We start from the raw sequence: 20,234 nt of genomic DNA, 5'->3' as shown, positions 1-20,234 counted from the left end.
AGTCCAGGCTGAGCCCCGCGGGGAAGGAGGGAGCTCACTCCTTGAACTTCCACTCCTGCCGGCACATGGGACAGTGCTGCTGCACCTGCTGCACCTGCTGCGCGTTCAGCCACTTGAGGATGCAGTGAATGTGGAAGCAGTGCGAGCACTGGCCCCACACCAGTGGACAGTCGTCACCCGGAACCTTGCAGTCTGGGCAGCAGCCGTTGAAGGCCATCCGGCAGATGCCACAGTTCTCGTAGTTGGCCACCCAGAGCCAAGTGGCCACACTGTTCCAGCACTTGATCTTCACCTTCATGGCGGGGCCTCGAAGTTGAGGGACGAAGATGACCTGCTGGATTTCGTCTGCAGAGCTTCCGTGATTGTGTCCCCAAAGACTCTAGTACCCGGGCACGGGACCACGGGGCAAAGTGCGTGGTCGGCTGGACCAGGTGCGCTATGGGGGAACGGAGGCGATGACTCCCTCAGGCGTCTTCCGAGGAAGCCCAGCGGCCACGCTGACCGCGACACTGGGAGAGCCCTTTATCCGCACTCCGTGCCCCGGCTCGGCTTCCGCAGCGTCCAGCCCCTGCCCGCGACAGGCTGGGATTTTCTTCCTCTTTTAATAAGTGTTTTGCTTGTGTGAAAGAAAATTTTTGTCTCCCATTTGGTCATTCTTGCTAGTAGGAGAAAAGTCCGTGCCACTTTGCAAGGCATAGAATCGTCTAGGCACCAACACCATGGAGTTTGGGGTACAGCGTCCTATCTGGCCTCATTAGAATCGTCTCTATGCTGCTTAGGTTGAAGTTGATAGAGATTCCTCTTTTTAGGGAAGTTAGTGGAGGTTAGATATACAACTCACTCACAAACACACCATTCACCACTAAGAAATGAGAGACAGGATGTGCCAAAAAAGGAGTCCCTCACATTTCTCCTTGCTGCAGATATAAGAGTTTAGAAAAAGACATTCTAAACGTCCAACCCATGGAAATTCATTGAGGGCCAGAAGTCCAGGAGAGATAGGCAGCAGTGCACACGCTGACCAGGATTATTTTTAAATCCCTAGTATTTACTTCTGGAGGGAAGTTTTCTTCTAGAAATTCTACTCCCTGGCCACACCCTGCTTGCCACGAGATGACCTGAACACATCTTGTTACATGCAGTACATAGTATCAAGCCATCAGTTAGTGATTCATGAGAGCTCTGCTGACTTATCTGAAAGGATCTGGGGAGGAATTTCTTAACTATCTCATTTTTTTTAATTACCCAGAGAAAAAGAACTGTTGGATCCGCAGAGCTGGACCCCAATGATATCGGATGCCAGCACCAATCACTCAGGAGAGATGGTCCTTGATGCAAACAGCATGAGGTGTTTATTTCTTCCAGCACGCTGGGGCACAACTCATAACCTACGCAGAGACAGAGGAGTTGAGCCCTGAGCTAGGGGTACACACAGCTTATAAAGGCAATAACCCGTGCAAACATGGGTCAACACAAGGGAGGGTTGCTGATTGGTGTATTTGAATACACACTGAGGTAGGCAGTTCTGATTGGTAATAATCTGGCGTGCGTGGCAAGTGGGGTCGGCGCAAGGGGGGGGGGTAAACTTCAGAAAAACAACTCCTGGTATTTCCTTCCTTACCTGAGCTCCCAGATGTGGGCGAGCCGTTTTAGGACCTTGTTTTTCTGGGCGGTTTATGGCCCTGTTTTCTAAGCAGTTTATGGTCTTGTTTTTCTAAAAAGGGTCAAAAGTTAGCTTTCTCATAGTCCTGTGAAGTTTTACGGCTTCTACCTGAGAAGGGTTAGAAAGTTAACTTTCTTACAGTCCTTCAGAACAGCGTTCCAACTAGATAGATGTCTCTTTCAATTGTCTTAGACTAAAAGGGCACATTTCTCTTTTAAAATATTATTAAAGCAATTTATTTAAAAAAAAAATCCTAAAATCTAGCCAGAGATTGCAGAGCGTTTGTGTGGCCAACCGCATGATTCTTATGTGATCTGTCGGCAGTATGAAGGAGAAAGAGCGATGTTACTACGGTAGATGAGGAGAGCGGGGACGACAAAGGAACCGAGAAAATAATCACCCTAAAAAGAACCCGACCAGTGAGCGAGCGGGTGCGGGAAGGCTGGAAAACGGCTGTGGATCCAGGATTCCGTCCCGGCCTTGAGTAGGCGGGCAGGTCACCAGAACCGAAGTTCTCGGCAATGACACACCACCGGAAAGCCTAGGCCAATGGACCGGAAACGCAAGCGGCCCGCCGGAAGTAGCTCGTACAGAAGGCGGAAGTGGGGCCGCCGGGAAGCGTAGTTCCCCTTGGCCTGCGCGGACGTCTCCATCGGCATGGCGGGGCTGGAGCTGCTGTCGGACCAGGGCTACCGCGTGGACGGGCGGCGCGCGGGGGAGCTGCGCAAGGTCCAGGCGCGGATGGGCGTGTTCGCTCAGGCCGACGGCTCGGCCTACATCGAGCAAGGCAACACCAAGGCGCTGGCGGTGGTGTACGGGCCGCACGAGGCGAGTGGGCGGGGAGCGGGCGGGGGGCGGAGGCCCGAGGGCCGTGTCTCTTAGTAAAAGTCAAAAGCCTGTGCAGGGCTTCTCACTGCGGCCTCATCGGCCTCAGGCCCGTGCTCCACCCGTTCGTGCTGTTACTGTGCGGGCACGCCCCTCTCTGCCCACAGTCCGTCAGGATGACACCTTACCCACATGGCCGATCTTCCCCTACAGACACATACTTGCATCCCTTCCTTGGCCTTTCTGCGTCCATAACCTTGGACAGCAGTTATTTTGAAAATCTTTCTCAAATGGATGAAATTTGCCTACCGCACTGAAGGACGGCTGCTGGGAGAGATCTATATCTGCCCTTCAAAGAACAGCAATCCTGATGGAGATCTGATAGTCCAGTCGAAATGTATGCTGCTAGCCCATAGATGAGGAGCCCCGGTGCGGGACAGTTGGAACCCACCCAATGATGGGCAGTCTCCTGTGTGCAATTTAGAGGCTTTGAAAACTCTCTGGAGAGTCAGCCATTAGTCAACTCCAGCTTGACAGCACTGAGCGAATCCACAGAAAGGGACGGGACCCCACAGAACGGAGACATTAACAATGTCATTAAAATCACATGTAAGCTGCAATCCCAGAAGTACGTGGTTCAAATCCACCAGATGCTCTCCTGGAGAAGGAGGGAACAATCTCCTCCTGTACCAGTCAGATCTGATTTGACGGTACACGTAAAAATAATACAATAAAAATTTTAAAAATCACATGTAAGCAAAATCTTGAAGAGAACTCAAAAATCTTTGCACAATAGAAAGCGGTTTTCCGCTTACTTGGGAAGTTGAGAATGTTGTTAGGCTTTGTCGAGTACAACTCATATAGTGACCCTATGAACAGACCTGAACCCTGACCTATCATCCTGTGCCACCCTTATGATTTCTGACACACTCATGCCCATTGCTGTCAAACCACTTGGTCAAGGGTCTTCCTCTCCTTTGCCATCCCTCCACCCTTCCCAAACATGATGTCCCACTCAAAGACTAGCCTCTCCCAGCATGCCCAAAGTATACGAGATGAAGCTTGAGCATCTGCATCAGGTGCACCAGAGTCCTCAAACTGACATCATTGCTCCTAATTTGGAAAGGTCCCTGACTGCAGACTCTCCCCAGTGTAGTGGGTCTCCTGATCTCCTGACTGCTGATACCAAGGGTGCCGATTGCGGATCCAAGTAAAATGAAGTGTGTTGACAGTTTCAATCTTTTCTCCATCTATCATGATGTTACCTCTTGGTCTAATGGTGAGGACTTTTGTTTGTTTGGTTTTTTATTGAGATTTTAATGAAAGTTTATAAAGAACCTGGGTTTCCAATCCTTCATTATTGCACATTTTCCTCCATGCCCCCCACCCAGATCGCTTTTTTTCTTTGGGGGGAAAAAAGTTCTTTCATTGTTATACACTCCTATGTCCCCGTCACCCTCCCACCCCGGACCACTTTACTATACAGCTCTTATTCTGGACTCTTGTCATGCCAATAATACCTAATCATATATTCCTTTTATACAGTTCTCTTCCTCATCAGTTTCAACGCCGCATACGTTATTTATCCCCTCTTAGTTTTTCACCAACCCCTATGTCAGTCCTATTTTATAACAGTGGCATTATGCCATACTTTACTTTTTGGGACTGAGATATTTCGCTCAGCATAATGTCCTCTATAGTCACCCATTTTGTATAATATTTCACAAGTTCTTTTTTTTCAGTTCTGCATAATAGTCCATTGTGTGAATATACCTCAGCTTCTTTATCAGTTTATTTGTTGATGGGCACTTGCGTTGTTTCCAACTCTTTGCTTTTGTGAACAAAGCTGCAATAAACATGTGTGTGTGTGTATGTGTAATTACTCAGGTGGCAGTTCTGGTTTCTTCAGGGTATATTCCCAGTAGTGGAATTGCTGGGTCAAATGGTATTTCTATTTCCAGCTTTTTGAGAAAGCACCATACTGCTTCAATAATGGTTGCACCATTTTACACTCCCACCAACAGTGAATAATGATTCCAGTTTCTCCACAACCTCACCAGAATTTGTTGTTTGCTGGACAATTTTTGTTTTCTTAATGTTGAGATGCAGTCTATATTGAAGGCTCCAGTGTTTGATTTTCTGCCCTTGGGAATAGATACATACCATTTATTCCAGCAATCCAAGTAGTAGGTATGTGTCCCAAAGAAGTAGGAACTGTGACATAAACTGATAGACTTTACACTCATATTTACTGCAGTGTTATTTACAACAGCAAAGAATTGGAAACTTCCCATGTGCTCATCAACATAGAGATGACTAAAGAAGCTGATACATTTGCACAATGGAGTATGTATGCATCAATAAAAACAAGAATTCATGAAATACTGCACATTATGGATGAATGTAGAATAAAATATACTGCGTGACATAAGTCAGGTATAAGAAAAAACTAATAGAAAAAACTCAGGAAAAGTTTATGCATGGAGTCAATCTGGGAGGGCTAACAGGGATCAGAAGGGCGGGAAAGGAGAATAAAACTTTAAAAAAATTGGCAAATTGGGTGAGGAGAAGGCAATAAAATAAGTTGATTAGACATTATAATGCAATTAATTGTAGCATTATAAAACAAAACATGAATGATTGAATGGAAAACTAGTATGATTTGTAAACTTTGGCTAAAATAACCAACAGAGAAAAGTTACAGCAGGACATGGATAGGGACTGCCAGAAGTTCAAGGTCAATACTTAAGAGGACAAGGGAGGAAGATTGTTACTTTGCTGAGGTCAGAAAGATCTTGGGCGAAAGCAGAAAATATTAAAGACAAAACAAAGTAGAATATATCTGAAAAAAAAGTTTACCTGTGGATTTTTACTGTGCAGAGGCGTTTGACTGGGTCCTAGCCTAGGAGCTTTGTCTGTGCTGCCAACCCAAAGGAAAGGCACATGGTTCTGACCCACCGGGAGGAAGACGGGCACTCGAGGGTCAGCTAACAAGATGGTGAAAAACTGCAATTTCAGAGCATCTGTACTCTTGCCTAGACAGACTTGGACTCAGTAACCATGTTATGCAGAAAATGAAGACCTGAAGCACTTGCTGAAAAAAGACTACAGCTTTCAGCATGGTTATACCTCAACATCAAGAAAACAAAAGTTCTCACAACCGGACCAGTAGGTAACATGATGCTTCATCAAGCAGAGGATTTAATTTTATATCATGACTAAAAGTATAGCCAGCACTTGAGGAAACAGCAGTCAGGAACTCAGCTTTCACAGTGGGCAAATCTACTGCAAGAGTTCTTTAAAGAGCGTTGTACAGAGGGAGCTCTGGTGGCCTAGTGGCTGGATGCTGCACTGCAATCCCAGGGGCACGTGGTTTGAATCCACCAGGTGCTCGGCTGGAGAAGGAGGGACAATCTCCTCCTATACCAGTCAGATCTGAATTAACGGTACACACAAAATAAGAATAAAAAAAAATTTGGAAAAAAAGAGCAATGTACAGTGAACAAAGAATAATTTGATGCTTTGCATTTCTCTGTTGGCCACAAACACTTAATCTACTGTAACTGTTAGAAGAACAAGTGCACCTGAGTAGTCCTTAGGAGCAAGGACGTTGTAACTGTCTCACATACAACTGGATGTGTTATCAGGAGCAGCCGGTCTCTGGAGAAGGCCACTGTGCTTGATAAAATAAAGGGTCACCGAAAAAGAAGTTGACCAGCAGCTCTAAGAGCAGGTTCAATTACCCCGTGGTTGTGTCAAGCCAGACCACTAGACGGCACCTACCAACTGCAGTGTAAACTCCCAGGAGACACTTTACAGTCTTGTTTCGTTGTCATATTCCCAACACTGAAAGCAGCACTAGCATAGTCATCTATGCTGTAGAAAGTATCTGCTTGGAGAGTGTGTGAGCCAGCTATCTGGGCAGAAGGGTAAAGGCCAAAAGGATAGGAACCAGCGTGGTGTGAGTGCACAGCAGGGGCCGCTGCTTGGGGGCCCTCTGCCATGGAGGCAGCTCTGGCTAAGAGCTGACCACAGGGTTTCAAAGGCTGTGGATCATTATGAGAGCTGACTGCCTCATCTTCCTCCCGCACAGAAGCTGGTGGGTTTGAACCATTTACCTTTTGGATAGCAGTCCAATTCTTTAATTACTGTGCCACCAGGGTTCCTTACAGGTTGGGAGAGGAGGGATAATTCCAAATGAGACTGAGTGTTTTCCAGGGAGGAGAGGAATCCAGACCTTGCAGGACAGAGAAGGGTTTGGGACTATTTACCCTTCAAAGGGAAGGGAACTGATGGCTTTGGTGAGGACTGTGGGTCCTACTCCACAGGAGAAGATCAGTCTCCTCAGGAGGCAGAAAATTTTCTCGTGGAGGGTCAGCTGAGTGTCCTCAATGGTACATAATGAAGATTTGTGAGGGATTTGTCATGTCGAGCATGGAGGAGGTGGAGCGTGGCCAGGTGGAGAGAGGTGCATTGCCAGAAGCGAGGGTCACTTGGATTGGCTGCCCTCCTTCAGGGTACATTGCTGACATAAAATAACTGCCACTGATGTGTGAGCCTGAGCCACAGAGGATGGGGTGACATGGCGAGCAGGCCCTGACTCATGTACCCTTCCTCCCCAGATCCGGGGCTCCCGGGCACGAGCCCTGCCTGACCGGGCACTGGTCAACTGCCAGTTCAGCTCAGCGACCTTCAGCACGGGGGAGCGCAAGCGGCGGCCACATGGGGACCGCAAGTCCTGTGAGATGGGCCTGCAGCTGCGCCAAACCTTCGAGGCAGCCATCCTCACCCAGCTGCACCCTCGCTCCCAGATTGACATCTATGTGCAGGTGAGCAGCCCAGCAGAGGTGGGAGTGCAGGGGGGTGTCAGCACCCTGATGGACTGAGGCCAGGGCTCCTGTAGGTGCTGCAGGCAGATGGTGGAACCTATGCAGCTTGTGTGAATGCAGCCACCCTGGCAGTGCTGGACGCCGGAATACCCATGAGGGACTTTGTGTGTGCCTGTTCGGCTGGCTTTGTGGATGGCACAGCCCTGGCTGACCTGAGCCACGTGGAGGAAGCAGCTGGCGGCCCCCAGCTGGCCCTGGCCCTGCTACCAGCCTCGGGCCAGATTGCACTACTGGAGATGGATGCCCGGCTACATGAGGACCACCTGGAGCAGGTTCTGGAGGCCGCTGCCCGGGCTGCCCGCGATGTGCACACTGTGTTGGACCGTGTGGTCCGGCAGCATGTGTGCGAGGCCTCCCTCTTGCTGGGAGACTGACCACTTGACCCCACCCCTTGAATAAAGCTCTGCTTGCCCTGGTCCTGCGTTGTGTCCACCCTCACTGACACTTCTGCGCTCTGCCTGCCTGGGAGATCCCTCTTAACGTTTTGTTACTACCTGCAGCTTTGGTTCTGACCTGAAGACCCGAGCTGGGCCAGCGTGAGTTCCCTGGGTGGAGAGAACAGTGTGGCCAGGAAAGGCTCAGAGTAGTTAACACAAGGCTGGACTTGCAGGAGCTGTCAGACCCCCCCACTTCAGGGCCCCGGGCTGAGGGGGGAGTGGGGCAGCAAATGGACCGCTTCTCTGTACTGCCCTGGCGGGTGCGCTGACCAACCCTGGGACAGCAGCTGTGTGTGTGTGTGTGTGTGTGTGTGCGCGCGCGCGCCGTCAAATCAGATCTGACAGGTACAGAAGGAGACTGCCCCTCCTTCTCCAGCAGAAGAGCACCTGGTGGATTCGAACCACATACCTCTGGGACTGCAGTGCAGCTTCTTGTCACTAGGCCGCCAGAGCTCCCTGGACAGCGGCTATCTTTGCATGTTCCTTGAAGGCAGCTCCACCTCCCAGAGACCCTCCAAGGCTTGACCATCAACCCCAGCGTCACCCAGGGCTGCCGCTCCCCGATATCCTGCCGACCGCTGACCATAGCTCGGCCCTCAGTGTCAGTGCTCCTTCACCCACCGGCTGTATAACCCTTCCAATTCTCTGGCCAGCAATGGACAACCAGCCTCGGGCCAGAACTTCCCATCCCACCGCTGCCACCTCGGTCACTGCTCACAGTTTTTACCGCTCTCCCCTTGCCTGCTGCCGCCCCTCGTCCTCTCCTCGGTCGCTGGCCCTGTTCCCCACTTCGGACTCTGGACACCAGCCTGGGCCTGCCCCCGCCCCAGCTCTGTGCTGAGCACGCGCGTTCTCGCCCGAACCCGCCCCCACCTCTGTGCTGAGCATGCGCGTTTCCGCCCCGCCCCCAGCTCTGTGCTGAGCACGCGCGTTTCCGCCCCGCCCCCAGCCCTGTGCTGAGCACGCGCGTTTTCGCCCGGACCCGCCCCCAGCTCTGTGCTGAGCACGCGCGTTCTCGCCCGGACCCGCCCCCAGCTCTGTGCTGAGCACGCGCGTTCTCGCCCGGACCCACCCCCAGCTCTGTGCTGAGCACGCGCGTTCTCGCCCGGACCCGCCCCCAGCTCTGTGCTGAGCATGAGACGCGGGCCCAGTGGCCGCCGGGACTGGCGAGCGGCGGGCGTGACCGCTGGCTGCCGCCGGCCTCCGACCTGAGGCTCTCGCCATGGGTCTGCTGTCGGACCCGGTGCGCCGGCGCGCGCTCGCCCGTTTGGTGCTGCGGCTCAATGCACCCCTCTGGTGAGCACAGGGCCTGGGGAGGCAGGGACCCCTCGCCCGGGACTCAAGCTGCTCGCGCCCCGCCCCGGTCTCCGCTTGCATCCTCTGCCGGCTGCCTCCCCTCCCGCCTGGCCCCCGGACCCGGCCTCCGGCCCCGGGTCCCGCCAGCTGGCCCGTGGCTCCTTTGTCACCTCTTCCCGCAGCGTGCTGAGCTACGTGGCCGGCATCGCCTGGTTTGTGGCGCTGGCCTTCCCGCCGCTGACCCAGCGTACCTACATGTCGGAGAACGCCATGGGCTCCACCATGGTGGAGGAGCAGTTTGCAGGTGGAGAACGGGCCCGGGGCTTTGCCCGCGATTTTGCTGCCCACCGCCGAAAGTCGGGGTGAGTGGCGCAGCCGTGGTCCTGGGGCAACTCTGCGTCCACGGCCGGGAAGCCTTGCTCAGGCGCTTTCCTTGTGCCTCCAGGGCTCTGCCAGTGGCCTGGCTGGAGCGGACCATGCGGTCAGTGGGGCTGGAAGTGTATACGCAGACCTTCTCCCGGAAATTGCCTTTCCCGGACGAGACCAACGAGCGCTATGTATTTGGGGGTAGTGGCGGCTATCACAGAGCGTCATGTGGGGGAGAGTGACTCGGGCAGGCCGGGGGTCCTGGGACTAGGACGTTCAATGGAGACGTTTCCTGGGGCTGGGAAATCTTGGTTGGGATTGTCCCAGGGCCAGAAAGGGGTCTTTTCAGGCCTCTGATGGGTATGCACTGCCCACTTTCCACTTCCGCACAGATGGTGTCTGGTAACAACGTATATGGCATCCTGCGGGCCCCACGTGCGGCCAGCACCGAGTCCCTGGTCCTCACTGTGCCCTGTGGCTCCGACTCCACCAACAGTCAGGCAGTGGGGCTGCTGCTGGCACTCGCTGCCCACTTCCGAGGTGAGGCCCAGGCTGCCCAATAGGAGGGGTCAGGGCATTACTTCAGGCCTTAACCAGCTATGTGTCTGGTCTTCAGGACAGATTTACTGGGCCAAGGACATCATCTTCTTGGTCACCGAGCATGATCTTCTGGGCACCGAGGCCTGGCTTGAGGCGTACCATGATGTCAATGTCACCGGTGGGTGCCCCTTCCTATGCCCTGCCAGCCCTCACTGGTGGCCTGTTATCCTCCTGGGCCCAACTGGCCCTCACTGGCAGCCTATCCACCCCAACAGGTATGCAGTCCTCACCACTGCAGGGCCGTGCTGGGGCCATCCAGGCAGCTGTGGCTGTCGAGCTGAGCAGTGATGTGGTCACAAGCCTGGATGTGGCCGTGGAGGGACTCAACGGGCAGCTGCCCAACCTTGACCTGCTCAACCTCTTCCAAACCTTTTGCCAGAAAGGGGGGCTGCTGTGCACACTGCAGGGCAAGGTGGGCTCCCCCCAGAGGAGCGGGTGGGGACAATGCAGGCTTTGTCTGACTCTGCCCTCACACTCCCAAGCTGCAGTCCCAGGACTGGACGTCACTGGACGGGCCCCTTCAGGGGCTGCAGACGTTGTTACTGATGGTGCTGAGACAGGCCTCAGGTCGCCCCCACGGCCCCCACGGCCTCTTCCTACGCTACCGTGTAGAGGCCCTGACGCTGAGGGGCATCAACAGCTTCCGGCAGTATAAGTACGACTTAGTGACAGTTGGCAAGTGAGTACCTGCCCCCTTCTCATGCCCAGGCTTGGGTGTTGACCTCTGAGGGAACCACCTGTGACACTGCCCACCTATGCCGGCAGGGCCCTGGAGGGCATGTTCCGGAAGCTCAACCACCTGCTGGAGCGCCTACACCAGTCTTTCTTTCTCTATCTGCTGCCTGCCCTCTCCCGCTTCGTGTCCATCGGCCTCTACATGCCTGCTGTCGGCTTCCTGCTCCTTGTCCTGGGGCTCAAGATATCCTCCCAGCTGTCCATTGGGTCCTACTGCAGGGTGGGGTTGATCCCTGGGCCTCTTCCCAGCTGGTCCACCAGCTCTCCTGTCAGGATCCTTGACGGGGCCACGCTCTGGAACTATGGATGCAGCTCCATGAGGCCGGAGCAGGCCCAGAGGAGACCGTGGGAACTTCTGGACCTGCACCCCCTCTCCCTGCAACACAGGTGACTGCACCCCCGCAGGATCTACAACCTGCAAAGGTCTGGGGTTCCTTGATGGGGAGGGTCTCCAGGGAGTACTGCCTGGGGAGTGCACTGCCTGCAGTTCCTCTCCATGCACCCTGTGCCCTGCAGGGCGTGGGGCTGGCCTCGCTTGTGGCCCCCCTGCTGGTCTCTCAGGCTGTGGGCCTGGCACTCTACGTCCTACCTGTGCTGGGCCAGCACATTGCTGCTCAGCACTTCCCCGTGGCCGAGGCTGAGGCCGTGGTGCTGACATTGCTGGCCATCTACGCGGCAGGCCTAGCCCTCCCGCACAACACCCACAGGTAAGGGCCACAGCAGGGCCCCTCCGACCTCCGGGCGGCCCCAGCGCAGCCTCTGAACCACTCATCTTCCAGGGTAATGAGCACACCTGCTACAGACAGAGGCTGGATGGCACTGAAGCTGGTGGCCCTCATCTACCTGGCCCTGCAGCTGGCCTGCATTGTCCTCACCAACTTCGCACTGGGCTTCCTGCTGGCAGCCACCATGGTGCCTGCTGCTGTGCTTACCGAGCCCCACGGGCCCCGGTGTGTGCCACTCAGCCCACTGCCACACTGTGTCCCCACAGAGGCCCCTCCCTGGAGCACCCTCACTCTTTGTCTGTTAATGCCCCCTCAGAGTTCCTCATCTCTCAGCCCCGCACCTTGAGGCCCCACCTTAACTAGTCCCCTGCTCTCTGCACTTGGTTCCTGCTTGGAGCTGCGCCTCCCCTCTGTCTCTCTGTCTGTCTCTCACTGTCTCTGTCTCCAGTTCCCCCTGACACATGTACCCCCCTCCAGGCCATTCTATGCTGCCCTCCTGGTGCTGAGCAGCCCGGCGGCCACACTCCTGGGCAGCCTGTTCATGTGGAGGGAGCTGCAGGAGGCCCCACTGTCCCTGGCCGAGGGCTGGCAGCTCTTCTTGGCAGCTCTGGCCCAGGGTGTGCTCGACCACTACAGCTTCGGCTCCTGGCTCTTCCCAGTGCTCGCCCTCGGCCTGCACCCCTGCTGGCTGCTCTTCTGGAACGTGCTCTTCTGGAAGTGACCTCTACACGCATATCTGGGAATAAACAGGTTTTTGGTTCCAGGCTCTGGCATCAGTGTACCCACTGTTCACTGCCCCATCCCAGCTGTGGGAGGGTGGGTAGCACAAGACCATTGCTTGCTACAGTTCTAGAAGGGCCACTGTGGACCCTGCCCCTCCATGGGTCTCAGCCTGGTGCTGGGCTGGGGATGAGGAGTGGGGCTGTGGGAATGCAGCATCAACCGCAACACTGGGCCCAGCCCTCCCTGAGGGCCTCACTTGCACAGGCCCAGTGCGGTGAGTCCTAGGGCCAGCCAGGGAGGGCACTACCTGCTCCAGGAGCTCCAGAAGATGATTCTAGTGGCCATCAGTGGACAGGGATGTTCTGGGAGCCAGGCCAGCTTGGGTTGAACTCAAGGTTAGAGAACACAGAGGGGTAGGGACATGCTTTGGGGCAGAAGAGAATTAATTTAGTTTGAGAGTGAGTGAGGACAGAGCTGTCTCAGACTCTTGGTCATACCTGCCTGTGTGGACAGAAGGGCCCTGAACAGAGGATACCCTCAGACTTGAGTGTCCTGTGCCCAGCTTTACTCAGGAGCCATCTTACTATAGTCACTGTCAAGTCTATCTCATCAAGGTCTTCCTCACTTTGGTTTTTCTCAGTGTAACGTCTTTTCAAGGACTGGTTGCTGCTGGAAATAGGCCTAAAGTGAGTGAGATGCCATGCCTCCAAAGGGCATTCTGGTGTGCTTCCTCCAGATTTGTTTATTTTGGCTGTCTTTTCGTTATTCAGTACCGTCAGTCAAAACTACAATTTAAAGACAACAGTTAACGTAATCCTTATTCATTGTCCAACTTTCAGATGGAAATAAAGCATTTGAAAATCCTGTGGTTCATATCAGGCACAACTTAAAGTCTTGTTCTTCAGAACTTTATAGTTTCTGGACATCACACTTCCCCAAGGCAAAATTTCTTTTGACTTTTTGACTGCTGCTCTTCACGTTAAAGACTAAGTATGCTGCCTGGTGGGCATGGCGTGGTAGTTCGTGGTGGGTTTCATATACATGTCCCTGGGTATCGATAATGTTGAGCCTCTTTTTGTGCTCACTGGGCAGTGTCTACGGCAATTATCCCTACCTTTTTAAAAAAAAAATTTACAGAGACTGGCTTTCCATTCATTGTTGCACCTTTCAACCCTCCCCCCACCCCCAAGTACACTCACCTCTTGGAAAAGTAAAAGAACAATTATTTCATTGTTTTACAATCCAACCCCCCAGGTCCACTTTACTATGCAGCCTTCACTCTGGACTCCCGTCATGACAAAAGTATCTAATCACATACCTCTTTTAAACCGTTTTCTCCCTCATCAGTTTAAATGCAGTATGCATTATTTAACCCGCCTTTCTTAGTCTTCTCTCAACCCCAATGTCAGTCCCATTCTACAACAGTGGCATCACGCAGGATTTGTCCTATTGTGACTGAGATAGTTGACTCAGCAAGTCCTCCAGGGTCACCCATTTTGAATAATACTGCATGGGTTCCTTGTTTTTCAATGCAGTGTAGTATTCCTTTGTGTGAATATACCAGAGCTTCTCTGTCCATTCATATGTTGATGGCACTTAGTTTGTTTCCAACTCCTTGCTATTGTGAACAAAGCCGCGATAAACATGGATGGGCAGATGTCTGCTTGGGTGGCAGTTATGGTCTCGGGTATATTCCCAGTAGTGGAATTGCTGGATCAAATGGTATCTCTATTTGCAACTTTTTGAGAAAGTGCTGCATCACCTTCCACAGTGGTTGCACCATTTTATACTTCTGAAGAAAGGTGACCCAACAGAGTGTGGAAATTACCGAACAATGTCATTGACATCACATGCAAGGAAGATTCTGCTGAAAATTATCCAAAAACGTTTGGAACAATGTGTCAATGGAAAACTACCAGATGTGCAGGCTGGATTTAGAAGAGGTTGTGGTATTAAGGATACTATGGCTAATGTTAGATGGATCTTGGCAGAAAGCAGAGAATATCAGAAAAATGTCTATCTATGCTTCATTGACTATGCAAAGGCTTTTGACTGTGTGGATCACAACAAGCTGTGGCTAACTCTGAGAAGAATGGGAATCCCAGAACATTTTATTTTGCTAATGCAAAACCTATACTTGGACCAAGAGGCAGTCAGAACAGAGTAGGAAGACACTGGATGGTTCAAAATCAAGAAAGGGGTCCGTCAGGGATGTATTTTGTCTCCATACCTTTTCAATCTGTATGCAGAACAGATCATCCGAGATGCTGGGCTGTATGAGGAGGAATGTGGCATCAGGATTGGTGGAAGAATCATCAACAACCTGCGTTATGCAGATGAAACAACCCTGCTCACTGAAACAGGAGGACCTGAAGCGCTTGCTGCAGAAGGTCAAGGACTGCAGTCTTCAATATGGATTGAAACTCAGTATCAAGAAAACAAAGATTCTCACCACTGGGCCAATTGGCAGCATCAGTATGGATGGTGAAGAGATTGAGATAGTTAACAGTTTTTGTTTACTTGGTTCCATAGTCATCACTCTTGGTAACAGCAGCCAGGAAATCAGGAGACGAATTGCATTGGGAAAGTCGGCTGTGAGGGACCTCTCAAGAGTACTGAAGTCCAACGACATCAGGCTAGAGACTAAGTGCGCCTGATCCAGGCTATAGTCTTCGCAATTATGTGCTATGCATCAGAGAGTTGGACAGTGAATAGGAATGATAGAGAATTGATGCCTTTGAGCTGTGGTGCTGAAGAAGAGTGTTGTATATACCATGGACTGCTAGGAGAACAAATAGGTTTGTCCTGGAGAGGGTGAAGCCAGAATGCTCCCTGGAGTCAAGGATTCTGAAGCTTCATCTGACATACTTTGGGCATGTTGCAAGGAGGGACCTTGGAGAGGGACATCATGTTTGGGAGAGTGGAGGGACGGTGCAGGAGAGGAAGACCCTCTATGAGATCGATTCTGTGACTGGAGTGATGGGAATGAGTGTGTTTGAGACAGTGAGGTTGGCACAGGATAGAACGGCGTTTAGGGCTCTTGTACATAGGGTCGCTATGAGTCGCAAGCGACTCGATGGCATGTAACAACCACCCGCAGTGAATAAGGGTTCCAGTTTCTCTACAACCTCGCCAGCATTTGCTGCTTGCTGTTCTTACTGGGGTGAGATGATATAGTTGCTTTGATTTTCTGTACGTTTTTAGGTTTGCAGAAAAAGCACTGCAAGTTCATTATCATGTTCTCCCCCTTAACCACATACTCTTTACTTTTTATTTATTTTTTATTATTTTTTTGTGTGTACCGTCAAATCAGATCTGACCGATACAGGAGGAGATTGTCCTTCCAGCAGAACATCTAGTGAATTTGAACCATGCACCTCTGGGATTGCAGTGCAGCCTTCTTGCCACTAGGCCACCAGAGCTCCCCCTACTCTGCTTTTTAACACTTCACATTACTGTGATACTTTATATAACAACCGATCAACTTCTATAAAGTCCACAGTTAACACTGGGGCTCACTCTGCTGGACACTCCTCTAGTTTGGACTGAATATCCTGTATGTACAGCATTACAGAGAGTAGATCCACCCCAGCCTCAAGCCCTGGCAACCATTTGTCTCCAGCATGTGTTCCCTTTCCAGAATGATGTCATCTAGCTAGGGTCTGGCTCTTAGACTCACCCTGTAAGGAAGGGTCTGCTATGCCTTCAGGCTGGACAGCGCTTTACTACTGAGTAATCTCTGCTGTAAGGACGCTCCAGTGTGTTTATGCTGTTACAGCGAGGACAGTGTGAGGGTGACTGAGTCTGAGCTCCCCTGCACAGGAGCCATCAGACTCCCTCCCTACTGCTAATTTCAGCACTAATCCTGTCCTACTGGGTCTGAAATCCATTGCAATACCAACATAGAACCCCACTCAGGATTATGAGGTTTATTAGGGATTTCTCAGGACATCAGAAGTGTGCTCATAGGCCCTTCAGCCTTGCAACTTTAGGCCATTGTCACAGAGTTCTTAGTCTTGGCGACTTCCTTGCCCTAATCCTCCAAAAACCTTGCGCCGAGGTCCCTGGCTCCGGCTTCATGGGGCATTATTCTCAGGTCAGCTGTGGCACAGACTGGTCTTTGATGCTCACTTACTGCTTCTGTAAGCCCTCATCTGAGGTGTGGAACTATCTGGCCCCTTTTTGCGTACAGTATTCTCTGTTGCCTTCTTGCTGGTAGTGAGATTCCAAGATTGTACTACTGAACCTGCTCAATTTAAATCGTAAATGGAGAAAAAATAGCCGTAGGTGAGCACATGGTTTAACATGTGCGTCCAGCCATGTGGTACTGTCAAGGGCAATAGAAAGCCATTCTCAACAACAGACACACTCCACCCACTTACCTGCTGAAAGGCACACTGGTTTCTCCCAGGATTGTGCAGTGTGAGAAGTAACATTTAGGAAGAAACATCTGACCTGTGGTCTAACTTTGCAGGCGGAACGAGAATCACCTTAAGCATTGATCACCCAAGGCTGGTGGTTCCCCACAGGGCAGAGGTCAGCCCCACCACTTCAGTGTCTACCAATTCTGACAACTGCCCCAGCAAGGCATACTATACCTCTGCTAGTTTGATAACCCCCTGCGATGCATAGAACTGAACAATACAACCATGGGGCTTATTAGGAATGTAAGTTACAAGACAAGTAATGACACAAGCTAGTCTTCAGTCAGGACAGCTTCTTGGTTATGCCACAGAGAGCCCTCTTCCCAGCCCCCAGCTGGGTAATGTCCGTTGGGCCCTCAGACTGGGCCAGTCTGTCCTCTGCTGACAAATGTTAGACTTCATTCCACTGACAAGAGCCCAGAGACACCTGACTGCACAGAAGCTTTGACCCAAACGTGCTCAGCTTATTCAGCGCATCCGACCATCCTCCGGGTTCCACTGCCTTACCTACTGCTGCTGTCCTGCTCCGGGCTGTCTGCAGCCGTCTCCAGCGACACAGCTCACTCTCTTGTTTCCTGGGATCAGGAGATTCTCCACGCAGATTTTTGGCTCCAAAGGGTACACTTTATTCCTGGTTCTGTTACTTGGTGATCGTGGGAGCCCTGCTTCTCTTGCATCTTTGAAAAAAAACAAAAACAAAAACCAAAAGACAGAATTCTTCACCGATTTGAATGTCATCCTAGCACAGGGACCATGCTAATCTTCTCTGTATTCCAGTTTTGGAATAGGTGCTGCCAAAGCGAGCACCTCTCTTACGTCTTGTAAGATAAAGTGACTTGAGCAAGAGCATCACTTCAGTAAGTCAATAAAAGATGATGACTTGAATAATGGCAGAAGGGTAAGCCTGTATGTCCGGTGTCTTCCAGTCTGTTCTTATGCACAGTGACCTTGAGTAGCATGACCCCTGTGTTGCAGACCGAGGGTCCCAAAGAATAGAATAACTTTATTAATAAAGAGACAAACAGCCAGGAATGAGATAGAGCAGAGAGCGTAAAAACGTGTGTGTGTGTGTGTGTGTGTGTGTGTGTGTGTGTGTGTGTCAGTGTGTGTCAGCAGTTCTCGATTGAAGACCTCAAGCCATGCTTCTCTGAGTTTATTTAGAATCACAAGGAAGTACAAAACAAAGGAAATCTTTTACAGATAAGGCCAAGGTCCTCTTTATGTTAATCTCAAGAGGGAAGGATTCATTTGATACAAACTAAGAACAATGTTGACTCCTAAGGCATGCCCCAGTGTCACAAGGTGACCTTCAGCTTGTATTAAGCCTCCCTCATTTCCCAATACAGCATTTGGTCTACTATTATTAAATTTGATATTCGGCTTCCCTCACCCCTGCATACCACATGAACCCCCTGTACCTCGTGACCCTGTGTATGACAGACTGGCACTAACAATGGCTGGCCCTGCACCATCCCCACAATTGCTACAAATGCAGAGGCTTGTTAACACACAAGTACAGGATGTGGCTAGAAGGGTTATGTCAAGCCGGTCCCACAGCACAGGTGATTATGAACAGCGGCTATCCATGCCTCTGTGCAGGTTTTCATCTCCTGAGCCACTACCCAGAACCTCCACTGGCTCAATCATAGGCAAGGCGACGTGCATCTATCTGTGTAAAAAGCTTCCACCATAGTTGTACCATGTTGCCTCCCCACAGCAATCCACACCCTTGCCAGCATTTGAGCTTGTCCCTCACCAAGGATCCACAATCAACGTGAGTAGCAGTGAAGGAATCAATGTACAACACTGGGCAAATCTACTATCAAGGCCCTTTTTAAAGAGAAAAGATAGCTGTTTAAAGACTAAGGTGCTCCCGATGGGGGTCATGGCATTTCAGTTTACAGCCTGGGAAGCCCAATGGAACAGAAATGGATTTGGTATCTGTGAGGTTTGGTGGGAGTGTGTACTTCCAAGTTGGAACTGGTGGACAGTTGAGCCTCCCATGAGTTTTTAGAAGCAGTAAATGACATGGAAAGAGATTGTCAAACTTTCTCTGGTGGAATTGCCAATGGATTCAAATTATAATCGTTTTGGGTTAGCAAGGCATCTCCTTACCACTAAACCACTGGAGGTACTTGTTTTTGTTATGTGCATCTTATTCCCTAGATGTTAATCTTTTTAGTTAATCTATCCCATGGAAGACCAACATAGCAAGCAGATACCTCTTGGAGAAGGTGCAGTCAGAGTGCTCCTTGGAGGCGATGATGAAACTTCTCACATAATTTGGGTATACTGTTAGGTGAGGCTATTCCTTGAAAAAGGACATCATGCTTGGAAAGGAGGGTCAGTAGAAGAGAGGAAGACTATGAGATGAAGTAACACCGTGATGGCTCCAGTGTATCAGAGATTTATGAGGATGGCACAGAATAAGGCAAGGTTCAGATCTGTTCTTCATAAAGTCATTATGAATCATAAGTGATTCAACAATCGTCACCTTAATGGCTACCCATTGCCATAGCCATGAAAGTGAAATGCTTGTATTTGCCTTGGGGACACAGGCTCAGGAAGACAGCTGTTAGTACCCACACACTCGAGTTGGCCTTGATAGCAGCACCATGCAGAGAATCACATGTCAGGTTAAAGAATGGCATTTCTCTTTCCATGAGGTTATTTTGTTCTCCACTCTCACCAAGAATGTAGACTTCATTTGCAAGGCTATGCTTACCTGAACCCTCAGCATATGCTTGGCTGCTAATGGAAAGGTCAGTAGTTCAAAGCCCCGAGCAACTTGCATGGCAGGAGAGGACAGTCCAGCCAGGAAACCTGTCCTGTGCTCTCAGGCCGCTGTGAGCTGGAGTTGGCTTATTGCTGATGGGACGAAGCAATGTTAGTAGTGTATGAGAAGCTTGCTGTTCTGAGATTTAGCTGCTTTTCTTAATACATCTGTTTGAGATGCTGCAACCCTTTATTTTTCAGAGTCCTAAAGAAATATATCATCCATTTCTCTCCGTTTTCCTCTGCTTTTAGAAGCGCTAACTTTTCGGAACTCCTTACTGGTCTGTTTTTGCAATCTGTGAGAGGCTAGTTCCTGAGGGACCTCGCCGCTGATGAAGGCATCTGCACCTGTTTCTGGACAAATGTCTCTGAAAAGTGGCGGGGGAGGGGGGACAGAGGGGAGGAGGAAGGGCGTCCACCCTGAACAGGAGCTAACCGGCCCAGCATGTGGTTGGCAAAGGTGAGAGGTGCAGCCAGAAGCTCTCGCGGAGCCAAAGCCCTGCCTGCAGGCACTGCGGAAAGGCAGGCCTCGGGCATAGTTCTCGCCAGGCCTAGGTCGTCCGTGGTGGATGACCGGCACCGGAGCTGAAAGCCCTGCTTAAGGGAAGCCTTGGGTCTTGAGGACACCACGGATACTGGTCAGTGGAGTGCCGGAGACGCTCTGCCATGGCAACGACGAGCCGGGCGGGGACACGCCCCTCACGGGAGCCACGCCCCGCTGACGGGCCACGCCCCCTACCGCAAGACTCTCGCGACATTTGATCGCTAGTGGCGCC

The 20,234-nt window shown here is 51.3% G+C and overlaps 3 protein-coding genes across 3 annotated transcripts; 2 read left to right on the top strand and 1 right to left on the bottom strand.

The window, feature by feature from the left end:
- Nucleotides 1-34: 34 nt before the first annotated feature.
- LOC102857440 (anaphase-promoting complex subunit 11-like) lies at nt 35-298 on the bottom strand. Its single transcript, XM_006879233.1, has one exon. It carries the CDS (start codon nt 296-298, stop codon nt 35-37), a length of 264 nt encoding a protein of 87 aa, XP_006879295.1.
- Nucleotides 299-2,306: 2,008 nt separating this feature from the next.
- Nucleotides 2,307-7,790, top strand: EXOSC4 (exosome component 4). Its single transcript, XM_006879232.1, has 3 exons — nt 2,307-2,491; nt 7,111-7,317; nt 7,392-7,790. The coding sequence occupies exons 1-3, from the start codon at nt 2,321-2,323 to the stop codon at nt 7,749-7,751; spliced, it is 738 nt and encodes a 245-aa protein (XP_006879294.1). The 5' UTR covers nt 2,307-2,320; the 3' UTR covers nt 7,752-7,790.
- Nucleotides 7,791-9,036: 1,246 nt separating this feature from the next.
- Nucleotides 9,037-12,257, top strand: GPAA1 (glycosylphosphatidylinositol anchor attachment 1). The gene is made up of 12 exons (XM_006879231.1): nt 9,037-9,110; nt 9,293-9,472; nt 9,556-9,667; nt 9,869-10,016; nt 10,093-10,194; nt 10,292-10,488; nt 10,559-10,755; nt 10,842-10,995; nt 11,103-11,198; nt 11,328-11,518; nt 11,591-11,761; nt 12,014-12,257. The coding sequence occupies exons 1-12, from the start codon at nt 9,037-9,039 to the stop codon at nt 12,255-12,257; spliced, it is 1,866 nt and encodes a 621-aa protein (XP_006879293.1).
- Nucleotides 12,258-20,234: the final 7,977 nt, after the last annotated feature.

Source organism: Elephantulus edwardii, unplaced genomic scaffold, assembly GCF_000299155.1.
Source record: "Elephantulus edwardii isolate Elephantulus edwardi_28Jun2011 unplaced genomic scaffold, EleEdw1.0 scaffold00003, whole genome shotgun sequence".
NCBI lineage: Eukaryota > Metazoa > Chordata > Mammalia > Macroscelidea > Macroscelididae > Elephantulus > Elephantulus edwardii.
This window is presented reverse-complemented; position numbering and strand designations above follow the sequence as displayed.